At 32.5% G+C, this 25257-nt stretch overlaps 2 protein-coding genes across 2 annotated transcripts in view; both read right to left on the reverse strand.

Moving 5' to 3' along the window:
• The window catches only part of LOC127731087 (uncharacterized), a 36696-nt gene extending 18496 nt beyond the window's left edge, over window positions 1-18200 (reverse strand). The window contains exons 1-13 of the mRNA XM_052239945.1: window positions 17964-18200; window positions 16880-17100; window positions 15667-15772; window positions 15169-15285; window positions 14331-14466; window positions 12213-12393; window positions 10542-10809; window positions 9913-10099; window positions 8756-8961; window positions 7657-7889; window positions 6146-6299; window positions 5103-5281; window positions 4661-4804 (exon numbers count right to left, since the gene is read on the reverse strand). Coding sequence (XP_052095905.1) covers window positions 4661-4804; window positions 5103-5281; window positions 6146-6299; window positions 7657-7889; window positions 8756-8961; window positions 9913-10099; window positions 10542-10809; window positions 12213-12393; window positions 14331-14466; window positions 15169-15285; window positions 15667-15772; window positions 16880-17100; window positions 17964-18192 — 2361 coding nt within the window. The 5' untranslated portion in view covers window positions 18193-18200. The remainder of the gene's footprint in view (window positions 1-4660; window positions 4805-5102; window positions 5282-6145; window positions 6300-7656; window positions 7890-8755; window positions 8962-9912; window positions 10100-10541; window positions 10810-12212; window positions 12394-14330; window positions 14467-15168; window positions 15286-15666; window positions 15773-16879; window positions 17101-17963) is intronic.
• A 1746-nt stretch (window positions 18201-19946) lies between these two features.
• Window positions 19947-25257, reverse strand: part of LOC127731088 (uncharacterized) — a 110847-nt gene continuing 105536 nt past the window's right edge. The window contains exons 2-4 of the mRNA XM_052239946.1: window positions 21300-21514; window positions 20556-20720; window positions 19947-20173 (exon numbers count right to left, since the gene is read on the reverse strand). Coding sequence (XP_052095906.1) covers window positions 19961-20173; window positions 20556-20720; window positions 21300-21464 — 543 coding nt within the window. The 5' untranslated portion in view covers window positions 21465-21514 and the 3' untranslated portion in view covers window positions 19947-19960. The remainder of the gene's footprint in view (window positions 20174-20555; window positions 20721-21299; window positions 21515-25257) is intronic.

Genomic DNA, 25257 nt, shown 5'->3' on the forward strand with positions numbered 1-25257 from the left:
CCATTCTAACAAAAACCGATTAGTCGAGTATCATTTTGGTATTCGATACTCGGTACTACCGAGCGATACTCGAGTACTCGAGTACTCGTTGACATCCATATTAAACAGGGATGTTAATCAATCAATTCGTCATCATATGCGGATTCAGCACGCGTATTATATTTACAACAGAGTTTGTTGAAAGCAAACACAGCTTTTGAGCACAAAGATTTGCCTTAGCAGGTACAAAGATAATCCTGTAAGTAATCTGATGACATTTGTCACATGACAAATGATGGGGTTTTTCCATTTTTGTCTTCCCGGTCGAATTTTTGAAAGAATTCGGAACACGAACAGGACCTCTATTACCTTTGGTATAATGAAACAGCCGCCAACGATGATGCACTGTCAGTCAATTGAAAAGTGTTATCTTGACCTCTCTTCACTTTCATCTGACGCATTCTGGATTCAATTGCGGATTGATAATAAAATTGAGAATTGAAATGGGGAATGTGTCCGAAAGAGACAACAACCCGACCATAGAGCAGACAACAGCCGAAGGCTACCAGTGGGTCCTCAATGCAGCGAGAAACCTGAAAGTCTGCGCGTGCCATGGAATGAAACGTTCCTTACTATCAATTGTCTCCGTGTTGGTGACTATATTGTCAGCACCTTTTTGTATCAAACATCCCCCTTGGTGTTTTGCAACAATGCTATCTGGAGCGAAAATACCGTCTTGATTCGGCCAAACTCGTGCATGGCAATGCTTGTCAGGTATAGTCTTACCTCTGCATAGGAAACACAAAAGACATGTGAGTACAAAGTTATCTTTAGGGACAATATACGGTTCAGAAGCGCCTTTGTGTGATTTTTTATCAATTAACTAACAAATGAACTACAAAAGCGATACAGGCATCTTTTCCATAGAAACATCCAACGAGCTCATAAGAGCGCTGGCGGCACAGTGAAGTAATTGTTCTTCTTTTTATGTATCCTTGATATCTTCAGACAGACCTTGGTGTAATTCTGAAAGTCTTAACATAGACTTCAATTTTCCTACAACAGATATGGCATCCCCTACATTGAATTCAGAGCTTTTTCACTTCAGTATATTACAAAATTATTTTCTAAACTATAAAACACCAGTTTATCAAACTATTTCAATATTTTTCTATCTTTGAAAAAAACAAAATTCAAGCACTGAAACAGTGTTTTTAATTTTGTATCTAAAAGGTTGTGTATTTTGTGAAAATTAGTATCTAGTTATAGATAAGTACATATTGTGTATTTGCAAAGTCTGGACAGATCAGTTATAACACAAAAAAATACCATAGTCAACCGAGGCGAATGCGAGGTTTAAAAAAAAATCATATGTGTGACTTGCATTGAGTAAGCGTTTGTTTGAGTGTAAAACAAAGTCAGTTTGGTGCATGAACATTGTCTTAGTTGGATTATCTGTGCAAAAAAGTGTAGACTCATCAATTTTTAAGAGAAGTGATGGAAAATAATACAATGTAATGTCAATTTGCTAATGTTGTAATTTAAAATCAGTCATGACCCTTATATAACTTGTCTAATAAAAGCGAAATACAATAGCCTTAGTTTCATTAAATACTATTTCGCTTTTCGGAGGGTCGACAGAGGGTGCAAAGATTTTATAATTTCTTTAGAAATATTATCTTATCAACTTTTTCTTGGACGAATCGTTTCTCAACTTTGTAACGTAACTAACAGTCCTGCTGAAAATATTTGAGGTAATGGAATGACTTTAACACGATTAGTCATCAGCGTAAGCCATGGCAATGTTCTCTTGTTTATAGCCTACCTTTGCCAGGAGGAACTCTAATTAACAATAAAGAACAAACATTTTAAACGTATTTTGATTTTAATTAATTTCTCTTAATAATTTTTTTTTTCATAATAGATGGCAATGTGCACCATTCTAACAAAAACCGATTAGTCGAGTATCATTTTGGTATTCGATACTCGGTACTACCGAGCGATACTCGAGTACTCGAGTACTCGTTGACATCCATATTAAACAGGGATGTTAATCAATCAATTCGTCATCATATGCGGATTCAGCACGCGTATTATATTTACAACAGAGTTTGTTGAAAGCAAACACAGCTTTTGAGCACAAAGATTTGCCTTAGCAGGTACAAAGATAATCCTGTAAGTAATCTGATGACATTTGTCACATGACAAATGATGGGGTTTTTCCATTTTTGTCTTCCCGGTCGAATTTTTGAAAGAATTCGGAACACGAACAGGACCTCTATTACCTTTGGTATAATGAAACAGCCGCCAACGATGATGCACTGTCAGTCAATTGAAAAGTGTTATCTTGACCTCTCTTCACTTTCATCTGACGCATTCTGGATTCAATTGCGGATTGATAATAAAATTGAGAATTGAAATGGGGAATGTGTCCGAAAGAGACAACAACCCGACCATAGAGCAGACAACAGCCGAAGGCTACCAGTGGGTCCTCAATGCAGCGAGAAACCTGAAAGTCTGCGCGTGCCATGGAATGAAACGTTCCTTACTATCAATTGTCTCCGTGTTGGTGACTATATTGTCAGCACCTTTTTGTATCAAACATCCCCCTTGGTGTTTTGCAACAATGCTATCTGGAGCGAAAATACCGTCTTGATTCGGCCAAACTCGTGCATGGCAATGCTTGTCAGGTATAGTCTTACCTCTGCATAGGAAACACAAAAGACATGTGAGTACAAAGTTATCTTTAGGGACAATATACGGTTCAGAAGCGCCTTTGTGTGATTTTTTATCAATTAACTAACAAATGAACTACAAAAGCGATACAGGCATCTTTTCCATAGAAACATCCAACGAGCTCATAAGAGCGCTGGCGGCACAGTGAAGTAATTGTTCTTCTTTTTATGTATCCTTGATATCTTCAGACAGACCTTGGTGTAATTCTGAAAGTCTTAACATAGACTTCAATTTTCCTACAACAGATATGGCATCCCCTACATTGAATTCAGAGCTAAACTCTATATTTGATATCCATTGGCCTTGCTGTGTCTGAATTGTAAGGTGCCATTATATCTAGTTAGTTAGTTCTGGAGTTTTGCAGTTTGGTAAGCATCAGAGACAATCTTGGGTGAAAGTGATCGGTATATTTCGAGGATGTGCTACATGAGAAAGGCCTTTTTATGAAAGAACAGAACTTACAACCAATTTCAAATTCTAATTTTTAGTAACTGTTTTACCTGATTACACAGGTGTTGACTTCAATAAGTACTTGGTGATGCATGCTGAAAGGTAAACTGAATTTGAAAATAAATTTGTACTCACGATTATCTTTACCATGCCATGCATGGATAAATGATCACCCACACAAGCACACCTCAAATGACCGTCAACACGTTCAGACGACTCAGTTTTGTGTAGTTTTCTGTAATTTTTAAAGCCAAACAACAAGGAGGAAACTGAGCGCGAGATCGAATAAAAGTGTCAGGTTGTGAGGATACATGTGCATCAGTTTGATCACATATATGGCTTTCTGTTGTTTCTAATTAAAAGAAGCAACAATTTTGCCTTCTGGTGTAAGTCTTATAACATCACTGATGATTCACAACTCTTTCGCCCAAGAAAAGCAGAATATCAAGAGAAGTTGTTTGTATCATTACCTTGTTACACACCAAATCTCTGCAAAACTTCAATAGTACTTTCCCCCGAACCGCTTGCATGCATATTAATTTCTTTGAGGTTGAACATTGACATACAATGTATTTTTCCCACACAATATCAACTAGTCATTATCCGGAAAAACAACTTATCCGAAGGATTTGGTTAACTTTTATAAAAAGTCAAAATTTTATTAACTAAAATATAACTTATTAACAGAAAATACACGAAAGAACTACTATATATATTCAAATCTCTCAAAAATAAATTAACTTATCCTAGAAATGTACATAATTTCATCGAAACTATCAAATTCATTGTTAAAGAAAAAATCAATGGTGGAGCTGATTGACGCATAGGAAATTTCCGTAATTAAAAAAGGTACAAATGATGTTTTTATTTTTGAGTTTTTGACAAAATTGTTTGGAATTTGCCCAACAAAATTTGCATGCAGTATTGCAATAATACATTTTGTCCTCTCAAATACTGTTTTTGAATCATATGTTTTCTCGTTTTCAAAGAAAAACGCGTTAAATTTCCATCTGAAAACAGTCAACTTTAAGTTTGAAAGTTTTACTCGGGGATGGTATTATATTTATGGCTTCATCATTCAAATGATCCTAGATGATATGTGCATCGAAAATTTTTACGAAAGTGGCGGGAAATTTAACAAAAACATTTAGTTTTGGGATTTTAAAGTGACTACCCAAAACCGTAAATTGAGGGGTACCCCATTAAAGGGCTAAAATACAAAAATGTGACCATACAAACTTTTTACGACCAGACGGAAAATAAAATATAGATATTATTCCATCATTTAAAACAATTTGCGGCCGTGTGTTATTCCGGAACATTAAACTTGTTAACTAAGCGTCTTTTTCGAGGTCAGTTGCAGTACTATTATCACGAGGAGCTATATAATACACAGTATCTTCGAAATTTAACACTTCACATAAATGAAACCGAAATTAATTCTACAATTATTAGAAAGTTATTTTCAGTTTTTATATCCTACATTTCATTGTACCTGGTTTACAGCCCAAACACTAACAAAAATATCCTCATACTTTATTAGTTTTTGCGTTGGAACCGTGAAGTACTGTAGTGGACCTTCGTCTTTATACTGTATACCCGATTCATTATGTGTATAAATCATCGGAGTTCCTGGTACCTGAAATAATTATTCTTCTGATAAAAAATTATACATTTCATTTATTTTTAATTGTAATTTTTATGAGCGAAATTCTTCAATGATAATTAATTTACCTGCATCGTTTATTAATTTTATAAGTGTCGTTTGGTATTATTTTGTTATCCAGACGCCATTTCGTCGAAATGACCCTAACAACCCGTTTTATTCAATAATTTGTTTTATACACAATGTATCAAAAACTAATGATGACAACTTGATAAAATGAATGTTTTAATTTTATCATGATTAAAAAAGACTACATTGTCATACTGCATACCTTGTTTAAATCATTGGCCATAAATTCACTGCCCACAGATACATAATAACTACTTATTCCTGAATGAATATCTGAAAATCCTATCCAGGACATATTAAGTCTGTAATCAGACCAAGTCATCCAGCCAGCCGTATGTCGCTCTAATTCAGCTGCATGGTAAGTACTTATAGCAAACATTCCTATAAAACAGTATGTTATTATTTTTCAAATGAAGTCAGACAATTAATTACAAGCAAAGACATAATTGATGTAATAATGATAGTGGTGCCAATTTAACTGCTACAGATGCACATTTCGACAATAAATGTCTCTCGAGTGATGCACGGGCCAAATTGTTGGGATATACTGGTTAGTGTAAACAACGTGTTAAAGTGCTGCTTCCAACAACTGTAAACATGTTTGCAAGCGATTAAACCCCTTACATAGAACAGTGGTGTAACAGCTCAACATAAGAATAAACTGTAAAAATCAGTTGAAAAGGGCTTGACTCACCAGATCGACAAAAAGTACAAAAACAACTAATAACACAAAGTACCGATCTTAGATACTAGCGGTAACTGAAAAAGAGAGGCGAAGGATATCAAACTCACAAGTCGAAAATCAGTACGCCATGGCTAAAAACAAAAAAGACTAACAAACAAACAACAGTACACAAAACACAACATAGAAAACCAACGACTGAGCAACACGAACCCCACAAGAAACTAAGTTCTAACCTGATTACATATCAATAATAAATCTTGTTTAAAAAACTAAAATATCAACTAGTACACATAAATTCATTGTAAAAACGTCGTTAACAGTCTGAGAAAAATATGTACGTCTTCAATGCCAAAACGATATTTTTTTATTACTACAATTGACTGAAAAACATTTTAACTTGTAGTCGGTATCAAAAGCGAATCACATAAAGTCAAATAGTTAATTAAATGATGCAATGTATTATTTACAAACCAATACAATGCATCATATAATTAATTAAAAACCACAATAATTAAAATTACAAACATATACATTAAAACACACAGCTCCCTTTTACATACCGGCTACTGGTGGCGAAGTATCTACTAATATATTGTCCGAATGTGTTTGAACACATATTTTTGCACCATTACATACTATGAGTTTAATAATATATATGCCACCATCATGCAATTCTAAACCAGTCAATGTATATCCAGTTGTAATACCATTCAGCTGAAATTTATTAAAAATATATAATGCTTTTTTAGTATATAACCAATTCTGTATGACTGACTGTCATTAAGACACACAACTGGTACTTCATTTCACAAATTAGTTTCTATGCAAATTAATGTAATAAATATATAGTTTGCGAACATGCTAGGTGGTACAGGTTTCCTGTTATGCCTGCATCACTCGCGATGTCTTGGTAAAAATTGCCAATAAGGATGTCGACACCATTTGTAAATTTACAACTCAGGCAATGTTTCTGGTGTCTTCAGATCACAAAAACATGTCTCTTGAGATTTGAGAAACAGTAACATTTTTTTGTCAAAACAGTTATGACAGTAAAACTGTTAAAGTCGTTTGTTATCTTGTAATCCTACAGGAGGAGATTTTACTTTAGGAGGACACTCCTTGTAATGATTCCGTAAACTATAAATATGCATGCGCATAAGATTGAGATATGTAAAAAGTAAAACAACAAAAAATACCGATCCCCAAGGAAAATTCAAAACGGGAAGTCCCTTAACAATTGGCAAAATCAAAAGTTCAAACACATCAAACGAATGAAAAACAACTGTCATATTCTTGACTTGGTACAGGCATTTCCTAATGTAAAAAATGGTGGATTAAACCAGGTTTTAAAGCTAGCAAAACCTCTTACTTGTATGACAGTCGCATAAAATTCCATAATAATTGTCATACGTTTGTACAGAACTTTGTTACTACTGAGAAATACTGATATGATGACAATGGGACGATTATCACGTCTGTTATCGAACGTAGTTTGTTAAGTTGTTAATTTCAATTTCAAGTAAAAGATCTTATACGATATTTAAATATTTGAAAACCGCTATTCGGTAAGGTTCATGTTCAGTCTTCAGGATTTTGTTTATCCTATCGTAGTTTTCGGGTTTTTTTTCGATGGTTTTAATGGTTTCTCTTCAATTTGTGAATTTCGAATGTCAGTTTGGTCGCTTTCCTCTCCCGTTTACTATTTCTTTATAATTTTGGTAGGCAAAACAAAAACTAATCATATTTCTTTCAACATTAATTGACCGCAAAATCGAAAGATGTTGCCCTGTTAATTAGTTTATCAACATAGTGTATACCTTTATATAATTGTATATGTAAAGTTGTAGTTGGCTATTTCGCGATTACCATTACCTTTTCATATTTTGAATAGAAAACTTGAACAAACATTGGAAAACCTTAATAACATATCATTTATACAAAAATACATGCTAAACATGACTATTCAATTTGCCAATTATATTTAAGGCAATATTGGGTTTACTGACTCACCTTTTAAATGGTGCAACTTTTTTGGGTGCAATTCACAGTGATAGTTTAAAAAGTGGTTTACCTGAGTAGATGTCATGTTAAATTCTCCACCAATATGGGTAGCTATTGATAAATACTGTCGTTCAATAAATGATTGCTCATCTTCTACGTTCCATTTTATTCTCATTGTTGACCGAACTTGATCAGAACCATCTATTGCTGATCCTAGATCATGCGACAGAAAAGGTCTAGCTATAATCACTGGAGCTGACAAGTCTATCTTGAAACCATTTGAAGTGGATTCGGAAAACAGTCCTGCAGGTTAACAACGACAACTTTGTGAAACAGATACTCTCAATATTGAAACCCACGATATGTTGGGTCAGTACTATGGAAGACTTGACATATAGTTGTTATTTTCTGTGTCATTTGGTCTCTTGTGGAGAGTTGTCTCATTGGCAATCATACCACATCTTCTTTTTTATATTGACCATGAGTCATTCATTTTTGTTTGTCGTTCGGTTTTTAATTGGGTGATGGGGTTGATGCTGTCCTCTTTTTATATTTTCTGTAATCCTTTTTCTGTATCATTTGTAGTTATTTTTAATGTAATGTTTTTATTATTGAAATCTGTTATAAGAATTATTATATTGGCAATATGCAATATGCCTGTCTTGGAAGATGTTGCGCGCGATTAATATGAAATTGACATACCAAAATTACACCCGTTTTTATTTATTGATTTTTAAATGATAATGTAAGAAATCGACACGTCTGTCCTTTGGATAATATATCAGAGAAACTTTTTTACACATGTTATATTCATTTCACGCATAATACCGTTTAAACTGTTCTAAATACTCAAGAGCAAATGTTTAGAATGTCAATATATCTATCCTTCTGAAAGCATAAGAAACATGTGGGTCTTAGCAAACTGTCAATCATATCACAGTTTCACCATTACCGGTTTTATATGACAGAAATGGCGTATTTATTCAAACATTTATCCAGCTCTTTTGAATAATATTTGAACTCTTACATAAATATTAGCAAAACCACAATTTCTTTAAATAAAATGTAGACTTCCACTATTCAATTAAGTTCATCAATGATTAAAATGATCTGTAGGATAAGTTTTTTCTCAAAACTAAGCACTGTATATTAAAAATGATATTCCTTACCGACTTTGTTATATACTCGGATGGTTATATAGATTCTTTTCTCTAAAGGTAATTGTACGTCCGTCATAAGAAATTTGTCTGTAAATGGTAGCTTTGTTGGTGTGATGATATCGCTTGTACCATGACTTGACCCTGCTCTAACCACAAAATAATCTATACCAGATTGAGCGTCTGTGAAGCCGAACCATTTTGCACTAATATAATATCTGTAAAAAATAATGATATAACAATATCTCATAATGCATCATTTTGTTTTAAAAAGATAGTTGATTTATAAAGCTCTGTAAATAGTTACCAGTTTTGACATACACACTGATGTGCACGTTAAAAAATAATCACGTTTTAGTTATGCAAGTTATGATCGCGAATTCAAACCTAAAACTAGTAGAAGATCCGGATCCGACTCAAAATAAAATCTTTAGAAATTAACACTTGTAAGAACGCAAGACGACCCATGGTTGTGTTTTTATTTCAATAATTTCAAAATTGTTTGCTCGATACTAGTATATAATTAGTTGTGATATAATATTTCGCATAACATTAAATTTATTTTTATTTTTCGAATGACTCTGAAAGTAAATGATAAATCAATGTTATTCATTTCTATCTGAAAACATTATGCAAGTACATAGAAGGTTTTCTTTTTTTTTCGTCATTTGCAGAACAAAATAGTTAACATCATTCTATTTAAAAAAAATCTTCTACAAGAATATGTTATCATTTGATAAAGGACTTTCTATTTTGAATTTTCCTTGGAGTTCGGTGTTTTCGTTATTTTACATTTTACTTACGTTGATTATGAATTGCAACTTGTACAAAGCTATTTGAACAGGATGAAACCATAATTTTTAGAATTTACAATTTTTTTTCAATGCTTTAACAAGAAAAAAAAAGAAAAAAAAAAACAAATTCACAATACAATATTATGAGATTTAAAATTATCTTCGGTATCTCCAATATCGTCTAAATATATTATTTTAAAAACAAACAGACTCCTTCCACTTTAATATGAAGCATTGTCTTTATATCCGCTCGACATTTCACGTTCAGATAAAAAAATCATTTAGCAATAATGTACAGCCAGGTCCTTATTAGGCATTGTTCTTTTACTCAACATTGTAATGATAGAGGTACTTGAAAGGTGTAGAGTTACCAACCGGACAGATTGATACTCTATATCATCATCTGTTGTTCCGTCCTGTACTATTCCAACAGTAGGGGGACTGTTGTCAACAACAACACCGTCAGACGTCACAGATGTGCATAAATTGGCTGTGTTACATGCAGTTACAGTTGAAAAATATATTTCCCCAGAAATAAGATGGATATGTGATAATGTGAACTCTACAAATAAAACAAAACAATTTCCATGAGGAAACAGAATACTCGTGCTATTGACATGCAATAATATAAATTAGTCTATACTCTGCATAGGTTGAACGATCATTATTCCACTCTTGTGTTCCTTAAAAGGTTTTAATTCATTTCGACACATAAGAAAGATGTTGAACAGCATTCGTATCAGCATTTTCGTGACTTAAGATTTTAAATAGCATTTCTTGAATTCATTCAAAATTGTTCTAGACTTGTGATTATTAAGATCTTGAAATAATTATCTAGTTGATGGTAATGTTTAAATCTAGATGTCTTAAAGTTATATATGAATGTAGTTTTTTATTGACGTATACCCAACATGTCCTTGTATATCGTATTACATATTATGACTACATGAAATAAAATATCAATATTGTTTTACATCAGAAAGTTACTATATCATATATTGTACCACTATGAGTTCCAATATACAGTTGCTCCATAACATTGTTACATCCAGAACACGTTCCTATGTGTACAAAGTAGTTCCTAATGACTGTGTGCGGATCATGAAAACCTTCCCAGTGTACGTTAATTGAAGACATATCTGTTTGATAGTCGATATCTGAGGGGCTGGTATCGTTAATGCCATCGTAAACGTGTCCTGCTACAGGAGGTGACATATCAAATATATACGCCCAGGAAGACGCTATAGTCATCAAACCAGCTTTATTGAAACTCTAAAATATGAAAAAAACATTTTCAATAAACTACATTAACTAATCTCATATAATCCTTTGTTCGCTTTAGCTATATTCTAAGAAACTTTAAAAAGTAAGTTCTTTGCGTATTTGTACATTTTAGATTGTTAAACACTTTCTTTTGTTCAAATCAAATCGGCTGTTAATCCTATTTCTCTTTTTGGTCCATTTCAAAGGCGAAAATATATGAATGTTGATATTGAATCGATATCATCTGGTTTAGTTGAGATTATAACACGAGTAACACATTTTTGAGAGCTCTCGCTTACGCTTCCGATAAACAAGTGCTGTCATACCCGCAAAAAAACTGGATAGCTCACTTTCATCAAATGAAATACAGAAATGACTTAAAAAATAATGTAACTTATTTTTTCACATCAACAAGATATATTATTGTATTTTTCTTATTAATTTTGTGTGCGTTAAGCTTGTCCAAGTGTCTTCTTATTGCTTGACAGTTGTCTGTTTATAAGTAATTCAGTGCGACTCTTTTATGCACTGTGTCCTTTTTGGTGACATTGTAAATATTGTGAGTTTTTTTAAAATACATTTAATTTTCCAGGCTTAAATGTGTTGTAATCATCTGTCTTCTACAATAGTACGACTCCATATTTGATGGTTTCAATGAATTGGACCATTCCAAATACGCGTTAATTTTTCGAAATCAAGTTTTGCCTTTAGTGTAACAAGTTTTTGGTATAACTGTTTTCCGAGTTTCAGAATATTTTCTTTCGGTGTCTTTGCAAACTATTAATGAGCCAGTGTTTTATCAATAACGACTCGTCTTTTTTCTCAAAAAGATAATCGGAAATTACCAAGATCTAATACATAAATGTGTAGTAATACAGGATTGTCTTGAGTTATAGATTCTACGTCCTGACATTGAGTACCATTTTATTTACTTTACATTTTTATCTTTATTTGTCTTTGTACTAATGTGTTTCGTGATGTCGCTCGGTATTCGTAAATAGAAAAATAAAAAGATGTGGTATAGTTGCCAATGAGACAACTCTCCAACAGAGACCAAATGACATAGAGGTTAACAACTATAGGTCACCGTACGGTCTTCAACAATGAGCAAAACCCATACCGCACAGTCAGCTTTAAAAAAAAACTAATTGACAAATGTTAAACAATTCAAATGAGAAAACTAACGGCCTGATTTATGTAAAAACAATGAACTAAATACAAATATAATATACAGTATGTCATGATATTGACACTTCCACTAGGTATATCTTACGAATCAGATGACGGAAGATGAATGATTATGATTGTTTTAACCTCTCTTGTTCTTAGTATCTCAGCTATTATAACTTCATAATGATATTATATATATATACATATGCTTTATATGAAACGTTACAGTAATAAAAACGTACCTTCACAGATATAGAATATGAATGACCATTATAAAGTCCCTGCATACTGTCTTCTACAGATGATGCGTAATCTTGTAAGGATATTTGAAATGAAATGACGTCATCCTGTCCCGCTTTTGATCCAACTCCCCATTCATAGTAATCTATTCCACTCTCAGGATCCTCAAATACACCAGTCCAACTATGCAATGTCAAAGTTAATGATTTTGCCAAAACGAAATTTTCTGTCTTAATATAAAAACTCATTTATGTTATAGTTAAAGAGGTGGCAGATATCAAGGGGACATTCAGAACCCATGAGTCGATATAAATTGACAACGCCACAAACACTAAAAAAAGGAAAGACAACGAAAAGACAAACAAGTTCACAAACACTAGGTAGATAAGTAACGATTGAACAACAGGAACCAAAAACTTGGGGATCTCAATTGTTCCGGCTGGGTTAGCAATATATCCTACTACACTAGTGGTAACGTTCATGTTGCCCATAGTAGGTATAAATTCGGTGATGAGTCTCATTCTGTAATGTCTAAATCGAAAAAAAGAGAACGGAATTTTGGTTTTGACAGTTGGAACATATCCGTGGTCATTTTTAACACAGACATCCCAATACGATCAACCAACTCGTGGTGGTGTCCGTTAAATTTTCAAAGCGATGACTAAAACTTCTCATATCGAACCCATGGATCAATAGATACCTTGTAAATAGTAATCCACAAGGACACCATGATTGGAAATACAAGCTCTAGGAAAATTGGATAGATGCGACTATGAATTATTAAGTGAAATGACAACACTTATAAGTCTAGTATCCTTGATGGTTTGTTGATATAGCTGATTGTGAAGTTAAAGAATAAAGCTAGCTTCTTTTTATTCATCCTCAGAAGCTCGTCGTGATAAATACAAAGATGTTTTTCATAGTTTTTTTATTTTGAAAAGTATGACGTTCTCTTAACATTTGAAGATACATTTATTTCCTACAGTTTTTTAAACATTTTAAATCAAAAATTAATTTTGAGAAGAAAGAACATGAAAAATAGAGGCCCTTTAGAACCGTTGTTGCTCACAAACTATGTGTAACTTCAACAAAAGACTCGAAAAATAGTTCATGACTAAAATCTCTTTATTGTTGATCTAGTATTGATATCATTTTTTCTGCTACAATTTCTCTTTATATTCTACAGTTTTTGCCCTGAACATAAAACAGGGAAAACATTGGCATTTAAGAGAAATTACTCCTATAAGAAAACAACTGACAGTTTATGAAGATCTGGTATAACTGATCATTTTTGCTTTAAAAGTTTCGATCTATCAACAAGGTACCAGGCTTATAATAATGCACGGCAGATGCCGTTTTGTCTTCAAAACTCAAAAGTGACGCTCCAATTAAAAAAAGATAAAAGGCCAAAACAATACGAACTTGAAAAGCATCAAGGACCCAAAATTCTGAAATAATTAAAGTCAATACAGAAGTGCTGACTTCTGGGCTGGTAACAGTTTTAAGGATAATAGACAAAAACGAAAAACTAAATATTTTTAACCATGTCGGCCATATTAGTATTTTTTTTAAATTGGACATCCATATGATGATTGTATCCAAGTCTGGTTCCAATTGGTCCAGTAGTTTCAAAGAAGAAATTTGTAAAATTGAATTGACACCAAGTGAAAGGAAAATCTCACAATGGCCAGGTGAGCTAAAAATGGACAAGAAGAGTGAGCAAAAACAAAATTGAATAAAGGTAAATGAGACAGCTGTTTGTAAGACATTTGGAGATTTTATATTGTATAAAAGAAGTCATAAAGGTATTCCAAGATTTTGTTAAAGTTAAAACAAAAATTTGATAAGATGAGAAAGCACTGAATGTTAAACAATTTTATAAACGTACATTACTCAGTAAGAAATAAAGGCAATCAACGGACTAGGGTCCTGCCGTTGGATTTCATATCATGTGCTAAAGAAAACTTTGAATTGTTTTAAAAGTTTATAATATTCCTCATGTAATGATTATCAGTTCCATTTACTGATGGAAAGAAATGTTTCTTCAAGAAAAATTTACTAGAATTATTAAATATGACCTCATGAAAAAGATTAAGTGCATTCTATAGCAAAGAACTTACCAGGCATTTATCTCACTTGCATTTGTTATATGTCTTCCGTTAATTGTTATCGACATGCCCGTAGTGTCAGGTGGTGTTCTATCAACTGTTACAGGACTTGCATGAACAGTGGTATTTCTATCCAAAAAGTCAAAACCTATTAATGAAAAAAGTATAGGATTTAAATTTTAATGTCAATAAGTTTTAACTTAATATAAACCAAAACTTGGAAATTACAAACTTAAAAACGTTTGTTTACTTTTATTGATAATCATACTGTTAAAAAAATAACAAACCCTGAAAAAGACGTTTGTTTTTATAAAACTGGATTTTAATTCAGATCAAACATAAGTGCTTATTTTGAATGCTTTCTAAAACACTTGCAGCATCTAACGTCACTTTTCATGATTTTCTTCATTTGACTCGTTTTGTTTAATGCTTAAACGCATTACAAGGTATACCTTGTTCCCATAAATGTTGATACTTAATTTCAGTGTGTTCTCATTTGAAGTTTTTGAGAAATATTTAATATTAAGTTTGTTTATACCTGTGAAATATATGCAAAAAAAAATATCAGTATTCGATAAACAGGAAGTTAAAGAACGACGAATGTAAAAATGCATCAAACAGTATATCATACTGATATAAAGCCTAATACCAAATTTCAGTAAGCTCTGATTTGTAGTCCTTGAGAAAAAATCCTATGTCATTTCCATAGTATAGATTGAAAGACAGGGGTTAAACAATATAACTATTGCAAATGTACTACTTTTGGTAAGAATATTAAACGATGCGCGATATTTTTAATAATAAAATGATCTTTCAAGATGTCCAAGACATTGTCTTTTATAGCTTTTACCTATTAGTTTCACAAAATATTCGTGTCCATTTTGCAAGTTAAGGCCATGAAATGAAACATGGTTTGTTATTCCGACATCTGCACAATCAATTACATCAATTCCATTTTCCGTTGAACCTATAAGTTAAACAATATACACTAAACAATTGTTTCTTATCCGAAGCAATACTTATTTAAAACAAATTTAATTATTTTTACTTATTTGGATGTTTTCTGTTCCTTCTTTTTATGAAATTTTAACTCCTAAACCAACTTTAAAAAAAAGTTGTTGTTGCTTCATCAAAATCCAAAACTTTTGCTACCCAAGAATAAAATGTATTGCGTTTGTCGTTATCAATTCTCTTTGTATCACAAGAAAAAAACAAGAAACTATAAATGACTTCATGTGTACATCACATGGAGCAGTAAAACGATTTCACCTTTGAATCATGTTACATTATCCAATCAATAATGTCTCATCAATAAAAAGAATACAACTGTCAAAAAAATTAAACTTACCAACAGATACAACGTATTTTGATATACCGGTTGAGTGCATTGATTTATCATGTTCCTCAACATCTATAAAAGAATCCCAGGTGATAGATATGTCTGATGATGATGTCTGTAAATAAAATATATATAATATGATATTGGCTGATTGATTGTTATTTGCTTCACGTCCAGAGGCAACTATTTTCCTTTCCACTGGAAAATGAGGGTATGTTTGATAGAGGATACAAAGCTGCCCTGCAAAACAACACCTAGGGACTGCATAGTTATTGCAAGGGTTCCTTAACATGCTGATGATGTCCCAATGTTGACCAGGCAGACGTGAATCCGAGCTCATACATACATCAAAACGAAACAGGCTCCCGGCCTTAGCAGGGGATTTAATGCCCAGACGGAAGAATTTCAAGGATATTAATATTTCTTTACCCCAGCCAACCCATGGGGTTAAGTCTTATATATTCTACCGTAGATATTATAGAAGTATTTTTAGTATCCGAGTCTAAACATGATAGAAGTGTTTCGAAATATGACTTTAAACATCATAGAAATGTTTACGAATCAACATTTAAAATACTAAAGTAATAAAAATGTTTTAAAATCCGACCTTAGAGATCACAGTAGTGATTTGGATTAAGATCTTACATATGATAGAAGTATTTTTTGGTGCCCAACCTGAAATAAGATAAAAATAATTTGAAATGTAATTTTTGAATATTATTTCGGATGGATTAATGAATGAAATATTTGTTTTTAACGTCCATTGACAAATACTATTTGCATACGAAAATGTATCAATCTTAATGTCATATAGATATGAACCATGTCACAAACTATTGCGCCTGATTTTAAATACGCAGAAAGATATTTCACAATAACTGGACACAAGTCGACCACACTTTGCTCCTACTCATAAAAGCCAAAATAGCTGCAAAAGGCAATATTTAAGTCTTGAATTTGACCAGGACGAGATTGGAAACCACAACTTCGGACTTTGATCATACAACAAGACAATATATTCATCAACGGTTAGTCGTCTTTTTTCATTCCGACCTTAAACATCATTGTAATCTATTAGAAACAGGCCTTCAACGTGTATTGTAGAGTCCAATCATCAGAATTATAGTAGCATCTTGGAATCTGACCTTTCAGATAATGCTTATGTATTGGAGTCAACGTGATGGTAAGAATAAGAATCAGTAGTTATAAAAAGTAAATGTACCTGGTAATTTGAGTTTGGATTGTTTCCAGCCCATACTTGTCCGGGAGATGGTGGTGTAAGGTCAACAGTAACTCCATCACTACAATCATTAACTTCTTCAAGTGTTTCTGTCCATTTTTCATACTTGATTTCAGACTTGTTGGCATGAATACACACAATATAACGATGGCCATGTTGTAAACTGTTCGTTTTGTTTAAAATGACATTTATGTACTGCTCATCTACAAAAATAACCAAATACTTCATTTCATCAAGAGGGCATTATAAACACACTAAATCAAGCATACAATCAACAGTTTTTGAATTCATTGACATATAACTTGATTGATTAATCCGATGATGTCTATCTTAAACGTCAAGTTCCAAATATTTAATACTGTTATTAAAACGTGTAAATAGGATATAACTGATGTGTGTAAGACCGACATGTTGAGCTTTTTTTTTAAATGTTCAAGACGAAAAAGTAACATTTCACAATAAAAATATGTATTTTGACTACGAGCCCACCGTTCTCTGCTTCTATTTCTACACGCCGTGTTAGCAATAAAACATCATTTTTAAAGTTTATTTTGTTCGACCGCGCCGAAGATAATATTCATGACCTCAACGCAAAGGGAAAGCACACTACCACAGTATACCAAACTAATATGAATAAAAATCATTTGCTACACACGTATTTTATGGTTATATGGTGATAACTTCATTTAAAAAAAGAATGCGAAACACAAAATTTAATGTAACTAAATTTTGCCATCAAAAGAGCTACTTTCATATATAGTCACATTACGAAACATACACTACGCAGTACAAGATGACGAACAATGAATGGATTGTTTATTGGAAAAAAGTCCTTGTGCTAATAGGGGTTTTCATTCAAATGATTTCATATATATCATTGGCTCTTTCCTGACATAAAAATTATTTCGAAGAACGGTTGAATATTGGGAATTGACAAAACATAACGGAATGATTATAACAAATATATGTAGTTTTCTTGTTAAAATTTTAAAAAAAATGCGAGAAACTATCTTTGTACATGTGAAATACAAAACAAAATTTACAACATTTTTACTATTTCGAGCACCTGTTTTTCCACACGATACAACATCAGGATGTGAACAAGGATCCTGGATAACCATATCAGTGAAAGATTTATAATATCGGTAGGCATAATTGACTTTTACTTGTATTACACCCCATGTATACAATCCATGGCGAAGTGTGGGCCACACAGCAGATATGATGTTGTTATATGGTGTATAATCTATATCAGGAAAATCCCATCCAGTATTTGTTTCTAGATGAATATCCATTCCTTTTGTTTCTGTAAAGATTATTTTGTTTCTATAATTAAATGCTGAAGATACTTATGTAGATTTTATGCATTAAAAGAAATTTTAATTTTTCAACTTTGAAAATATTTTTACATTCAATTACACTTTCGCCCAATAACAACAACTAAATAATATTAAACAAAAACGAAACAAAACCGAATATGACTTTTGCGTCCCAAAAGTTTTTTCATGATGATCAAAATGTGCAATAACTGAGTTGTAGCAAGACAAATATGTATTGGATTAAGATTTTTACTATGTTTATAATATCTACGGCCTTTTGATCCTGTTTGAAATAGCAATATTAAGTTCAGTTTAAAATGTTGCTTATTGGAAGAGATACGAAAGAGATATGCAAACTAATAAGTCGAAAACAAGCTGACAACGTCGACGTCATGCCAAAAAATAAGAATCGATCAAAAGACAAACAGTATACAAAAGAAAGATAGAAAATTAAAGACTCAGCAACACAAACACCACCAAGTTGAGAATCGGTTCAGAAATAAATTCTACGACAAATGAGATTATATCAATTTTCCAACTGGGAACTTGCCTCTTCTGTGTTGTAACATTCTTCCAGAGCCTGTATAAGGAGTATTTATATCTTTCAGTTAATTCGATATTCCAGAGCTTGCGTTTTCTACCATGATTTCCTTGATGGAGGATTGATGCTTACAAGGAAGCCATTGCAATAAGGGTCACAAGTTATAAATTTGAAAAAATCTCTACGAAAGTTTTACATCATGGTTTGGTTGACCATTATGCAATATCTGTATCGCATACAACTATGGATATGCTCCACTTGTTCTAAAACCACTAAACCGTTCTCCTTTTCTCGATTGTGACATTACTGAAAGCGACGTATTACCGTATTGTTACTCATTTGAGCAATAAGAAGAGTACCACATTAGGGTCAAGAACTACTTTCCATTTTGGAGCAACCGAGTTCACCCCTCTGTGGAGGGGTTCGTGTTGCTCTTTTTTAAAGTTTTCTTTACAATGTTTGTACTTGTTGTTTGTCCTTTCGTCCTTTTATTGGACTTCTGATTTTCGAATGCGGCCTTGGTATTTTCTCTCACCTTTGCTAAAATCACTATTAACGCAGTTTATTATTAGACCCCTTGGGGTTCCGCCCTATGCCAATTTCCATAGTTCAGACAACAGTTTGGAAATAAAAATATTCATGTGAACTTGTCATTTTCTTTTATGTATAATAAATACGATATACGTACATTGTCGGGAAAGCCGAAGATGTGATCTACAAATACTTGAGGACATGAATGATAAAAAAAATTATATAACAGTGAGTGCCTTCGCTGTTGAATGATAATTTGCCTTTTTGCAATCACATTACAGCTCTTTAACTTTATTCAATAAATTGCAATTACTCAAGGTCTGTCAAATGTCAGTAAGATATAAATATAGATATACTTTTTTTCTTAAAACAAATAATCTTACTTCGAGCTTAGTTATATAGGAATATAAATCTATTTTTGATTAAAACGATTGTCATTTTTTTTTGTCTAGTATCCTAAATATAAATATAGATTATGATTTTCGAACTGGAAACCATTTTCAAGGTAACCGTCATTGAAACCCGTTAAACATTAGAACAAAGCTGTTCAAATAAACCAGGCTTGAAATTTTAAGAAAGTTACAAAATTATTCTATTGTAGTAAAACAATCTTATCTATACAAATGGTTATTTGTAAAATAAATAGTGCTATATAACTTTATGAGGTTTTCACTACTTCAATGTGATACCTGAAGATGTGTCTTTTTCGCCACGAGCATCTATAACAAGTTTTGGGTGAATGTGTCGTGGTCCATCAGCAACATCACAAAGTTGGATATCTGTAGACACTTCTGATGCTATTCCAACCTTGTTTGTACCTTTCACAGATATCCTTTTGCATTTATAAAAACTGATGTCATCTGATAGTTGAATTACAAAACTGAACTGTAAAGTAATTTATATATTTGCGTCAATCATGACTTTTAACAATATAAACAAAATGTCGGTGTTTATTGAAACAAACATGAAAACTGTACTTAACCAAATGATTTATCATATTTACTGCACGCAAATGAAAGGAAAAACTAAATGGTGGACGGAAACTTCGTTAATCATCAAGGTCTATAAAGCTCACCTGAATATCATGAAGATTTCAGACAGCAAATATTCATAATTAAATGTTTAGATTAAAGCGTTCCTGATGCAGGTTAATCTAGAAAAGTGCTTTGGACACACGAAATTGATGAAGTAGTATTTTTCATCACATTGTATATGTTTTGTGTTCTTACTTTTTAAACTAGTTCATTCAATTAAACATTATACTTACATGAGTGTCATTGATAATTTTGCTGTTGTTCACGTTCTGCCATTTCACATACATTCCACCAGAATTGCCATCTATTAAAGTCCACTCGTATTTTTCGATTGCATTAAATGCCTCTTGTGTATCTTCAAGATCGGGATCGTACATTCTTGCACATGTAACACTCATCTATATACAGAGGAAAAATACATGTTAAAAGTAAAGACCAGTGTATTTTCATACTGCAAAGAATTTTAGTTTCATTGTAGTTTTACTTGTACATAAGAACAGAAATTGAACTGCAAAATGATACTGAGTTTCATTTGAATAGACAATTTGCTATACGAAATCAGGACAGCTATTGGAATATTGTATCAACTGATATATCTGTACAAAATATTCATGTGCTTCTAAAAATAAAATATAATTAGAAAGCTGCTTTTGGAAATTGAAACAGTCTTTTTTTGTCTTGAGTTGAGTTTAGATGAATTATTTTAAACATTAACCACTGGATATTTGGCATCTTCGTCGATTGATAGTCTAACACCAGCATTACTGTCTCACCGATAATCGATAGATTTGTATGATTATCCTACCATGGCATACGTAGTATTGAGAACATTTTTCTATTTAGTAATCACTGATTGTTCACAAAGAATGTGTTTTTTATAAAAAGCGTAATTCTTATTATAAAACTCACCATATCACATTTGAAAAAAAGAACATTGAGAACTTAATATCCCATTACAAATAGAGAAGAGTGTGTACCTTATTTTTATCCAACGTTACTGATAGTCCTCCTGTCCCTGGTGCATTAGGTATGATAGTTACTCCATTACTGTACATGATTGGAAAACATATATAATCAGCACAAAACTTCACCTTTATTCTGTAAGTCAAACCTGGCTCCAGATTCAAATATCCGATTGTCATTCTATGATGGTTTCCAATGTAAGTAAAATCAAGAAATTCAGTCCAGTAATCTAAGAAATATAAGTATAATATGAAGAAAATCAGTCCAGTAATCTAAGAAATATAAGTAGTGCAATGATGCGTTATACTTGCAGCGATACGCCAAAACTCTAACTCCAACCTTACATAGCCTATATTCGTGGAACTAGAAAGAAAGGCGGAATATACAAAACGGTTACATAAAATCACAGGTCGAAGACAATTTAACAACACCATTGCAAAACAAACTCCATAGCTCCTAGTGATTTATTATGTTATTTCCATTACCATGGAAACAATTACTGTACTTTTGTCAATTTGATGACTACCGAAACAACTATTATTGGGTTTTGACAATTCACTTGGAAACTCAAAATATATACCCCGACGAATCCTGGATAATCATAGGTCTGTTCTATGTTCCGGTGGAATTGTAACAAAAGATGAAGAACTGAATCTTCCTTCACTGTATTGGATACCTAAACTACATAAGTGTCCTTACAAACAACGTTATATTTCTTGGTAGTCCCAAGTGCTCCACGAAACCTCTTTCTAAATCATTAACATCCGTGTTATCAACAATCCGGGCTACAAAGCTATTGTGAAATTTCCTATTACAGAGTTGGCGTGAATCAGATCCGGATATAAAAAATTTCCAAAAATCTTCTAGAGTACTTACAATCTAAGACTGTTTTATTTTGCAATAGTATCAAAACATTTCACTTTTCTACACTTTACACAAGTATTCCCTATCCCATACTAAAAGACAAATTGAAAGAGTAGGTCCTGCTTTGTTTGATAAAAAAGAATGGCCTACGTAGATACAAGTTTCTTGTCTTCGGGAAGGATAACTCGTACTTTGTACAAAATCACGCTGAATAACAAAAAGTTCTCTGAAACTGATATTATAAAGATGCTTGATTTCTTGATTGATATATTTGTTACGTTTGGAGGACGTGTTTTCAACAAATACTTGGAATTCCCATGGGAACCGACTATGTTCCTCGCCTTGCCGACTCATTCCTTTATTCATATGAGGCTGACTTTATACATTATATACCTATATGGAGTTATTTTCTTTCATAACGATAGGTCATTCTTTCGAAGAATCAACCCGGACGATACCATGTTTCAATGAAATATGCTCTAAGGCATAAAATAATGACCTGTGTGAGGTAATTATTTTCCTTGATAAAAATGCAAACTATAATCTACCTCAAATTATATTCGTCTGATAGTTTCTGTTGCCGATTTGGGAATTTAATTTTTAAAGTCAATCTATGATAGGTGTAACAAAAATCGATTTTGCCTGAATTTTAATTTTAGAAACAAATAATGTGAAGTTTTGTTAATTTATCGCTACAATACAGAGATATTATCATATATGCGAGATGAATTTTAATGTCAAATTTTCATAACACTTTAAAATAAAGCCAGATTAAACATATTCGTGTGTAAGATTTTGAAAATCGTATTGATCCACACTGAATAGGTTTATTGATTAATGGTTACTTAACGTCCAGTGGCAAATATTTTATGCATGTTTAGGACGATACACACAAAATAGGAAATCATAGTGTGACCTACATGTATTGATATTCGTTTTCGTGTAACATGTACATATATCACGATTTCGTGCCCTCTTCGTGTCAGTTCTTAACTTTTTTACATTTATGTCTACCTTTTACTCTTTCAAATGATAAACTAATAAAATATTCTTATATTCTATTGAATAACATTCACGTACCTCACAATGAGGTCGGGTGGGGGGCGGGTATATAATTATATCTTGATTATCTGTTAAAAAAATGTATTGCTAATCAAAAGAAAATCATTCTGAATATTTCATTCGATTCAATTAAAATTGTTGAAAAAATAATCACTTTTCCGCAATAAAATGTCATGACAAATTTTTATAGCACCTCCCCCTTTCCATAAACTAAGTTGGTACAAAAAATAACTTACAAAGTGTCTTGTATTTTTCATACACCTTTATCAGATGGTAACGATTCATTTGTGTCTTACTTCATCCAGTTACAGTTATATTTTTATTGTGTATGGATAATAATTTCTAAGGTTTATATCTAGATTAATTAGTGAATTTTATTTCACATTCTAAATGACCCGTAGGGCGTATTAAAACCTGAACGCATTAGAAAGGAATATCCCACTTTAGTGTGGTCGGTAAAATAGGAAGCTAAATTTTGCAAATCTTTATAAAAAAACAATATTATTTTGACGGTATATAAGTCAGATAATGCATACTTTAAGGTTTTTTTGTGTCGTAGAACACACCTCGAGGTGTCAGGATTGCCTAAAGAAAGACCTCCCAACGGTCGGTCTTTCATTTGATCAATCCTGACACCCCTCGGTGTGTTCTATGACAAGAACAACCTTAAAATATGCATTATCTATAACAGAACTTTAAGTTCAGATACAGTTAAGTCGGCCCCATGTCTTGAATTGCATCTAGAAATTGACAATGATCGTCGGTTGAAAACAAACCTTTACGACAAAAGAGATGATTTCAGCTTCCCAATTGTGAACACTTTCAATTTCTTTGTAGCAACATTCTAGCAGCGCCTGCATACGGAGTATATATCTCCCAGTTGATACGATATTCCAGGGCTTGCATTTCATATAATCATTCATAAAATCGTCCCTTCGTAAATTTTACGGACGCCATCGGGGGGTTGGTTGACCATTATGGAATATCCGTTTCACAGATGACAACGAATATGTTCAAATTGTCGTAACTACAATCCCGTCCCCCTTTTTTCCCGAAAATGACCTACCGAATTAGACTTATTTCCGTGTTTGTAGTACTAACATGAGCAACACAAAGGGAGCAACATATGGAGCAGGATCTGCTTACCCTTCTTCAGCACCTGCGATCTCCCCAAGTTCTCGTGTTGCTCAGTCTTTGGTTTTCTATGTTGTGTTTTGTGTACTGTTGTTTATTTGTCTTTTTCTTTTTTTTAGCCATGGCTTTGTCAGGTTATTTTCGACTTATGAGTGTGAATGTCCCGTTGGTATCCTTCGCCCCTTTTTTATCACTTTAATTACATTGTAAGGAGATACTATTTGTTACACTTTATTACAGGTACCATTGAAGTAAATAATATAGTATGACCCCTCGAATCTCATAGAAACAAGAAGTACATTGCCGTAATTAACATTGCGATACCACTTATTAAGTATATGTTTAATGTTTAGTTCATAAACAGCATGAATGTTCAAAGTTTCTTAAAAAAATAGTGTCTCCCCTCAACTGAAGAATACTATGTAAATCGAAATTTAATATTCTGTAATGTGTTGATAACACGAATAAATAGTTAACATAATAATAAATGGGATGCAGTTTAGTATAGTTTTTTTTTATCTAATGAAGGAATAAATATACCAGATATCGATATTTAGAATTTTGCTTATGTATTTACTTCAAGTAAAGACTACGTTTGCAATATGTTTCAAACAAACACGCTTCAAATAAGAAGATGGTCATATAATAATCATCTTAATGAATGTGTATTAGAAGGTAAATCCCCTAATGAAAGACACTATTTCTTATTCAGAAATTCCTGATTTTTTATTCCTACCTCCAACTGGAGACTTCTCATCAACTCCCCAAAATGCATTTTGTACAAATTTATTGGCTGTCGATGGAATACTCCAATAAGCTTCGAGCATTGTTGTCGAAGACTGGAAGTCAATATCTTCATCACATTGAGGAACTGGATTCTAAATACGATTGTTTTTAATAATAGATGTAATA

Source organism: Mytilus californianus, unplaced genomic scaffold (assembly GCF_021869535.1).
Source record: "Mytilus californianus isolate M0D057914Y unplaced genomic scaffold, xbMytCali1.0.p SCAF_2, whole genome shotgun sequence".
Classification (NCBI taxonomy): domain Eukaryota; kingdom Metazoa; phylum Mollusca; class Bivalvia; order Mytilida; family Mytilidae; genus Mytilus; species Mytilus californianus.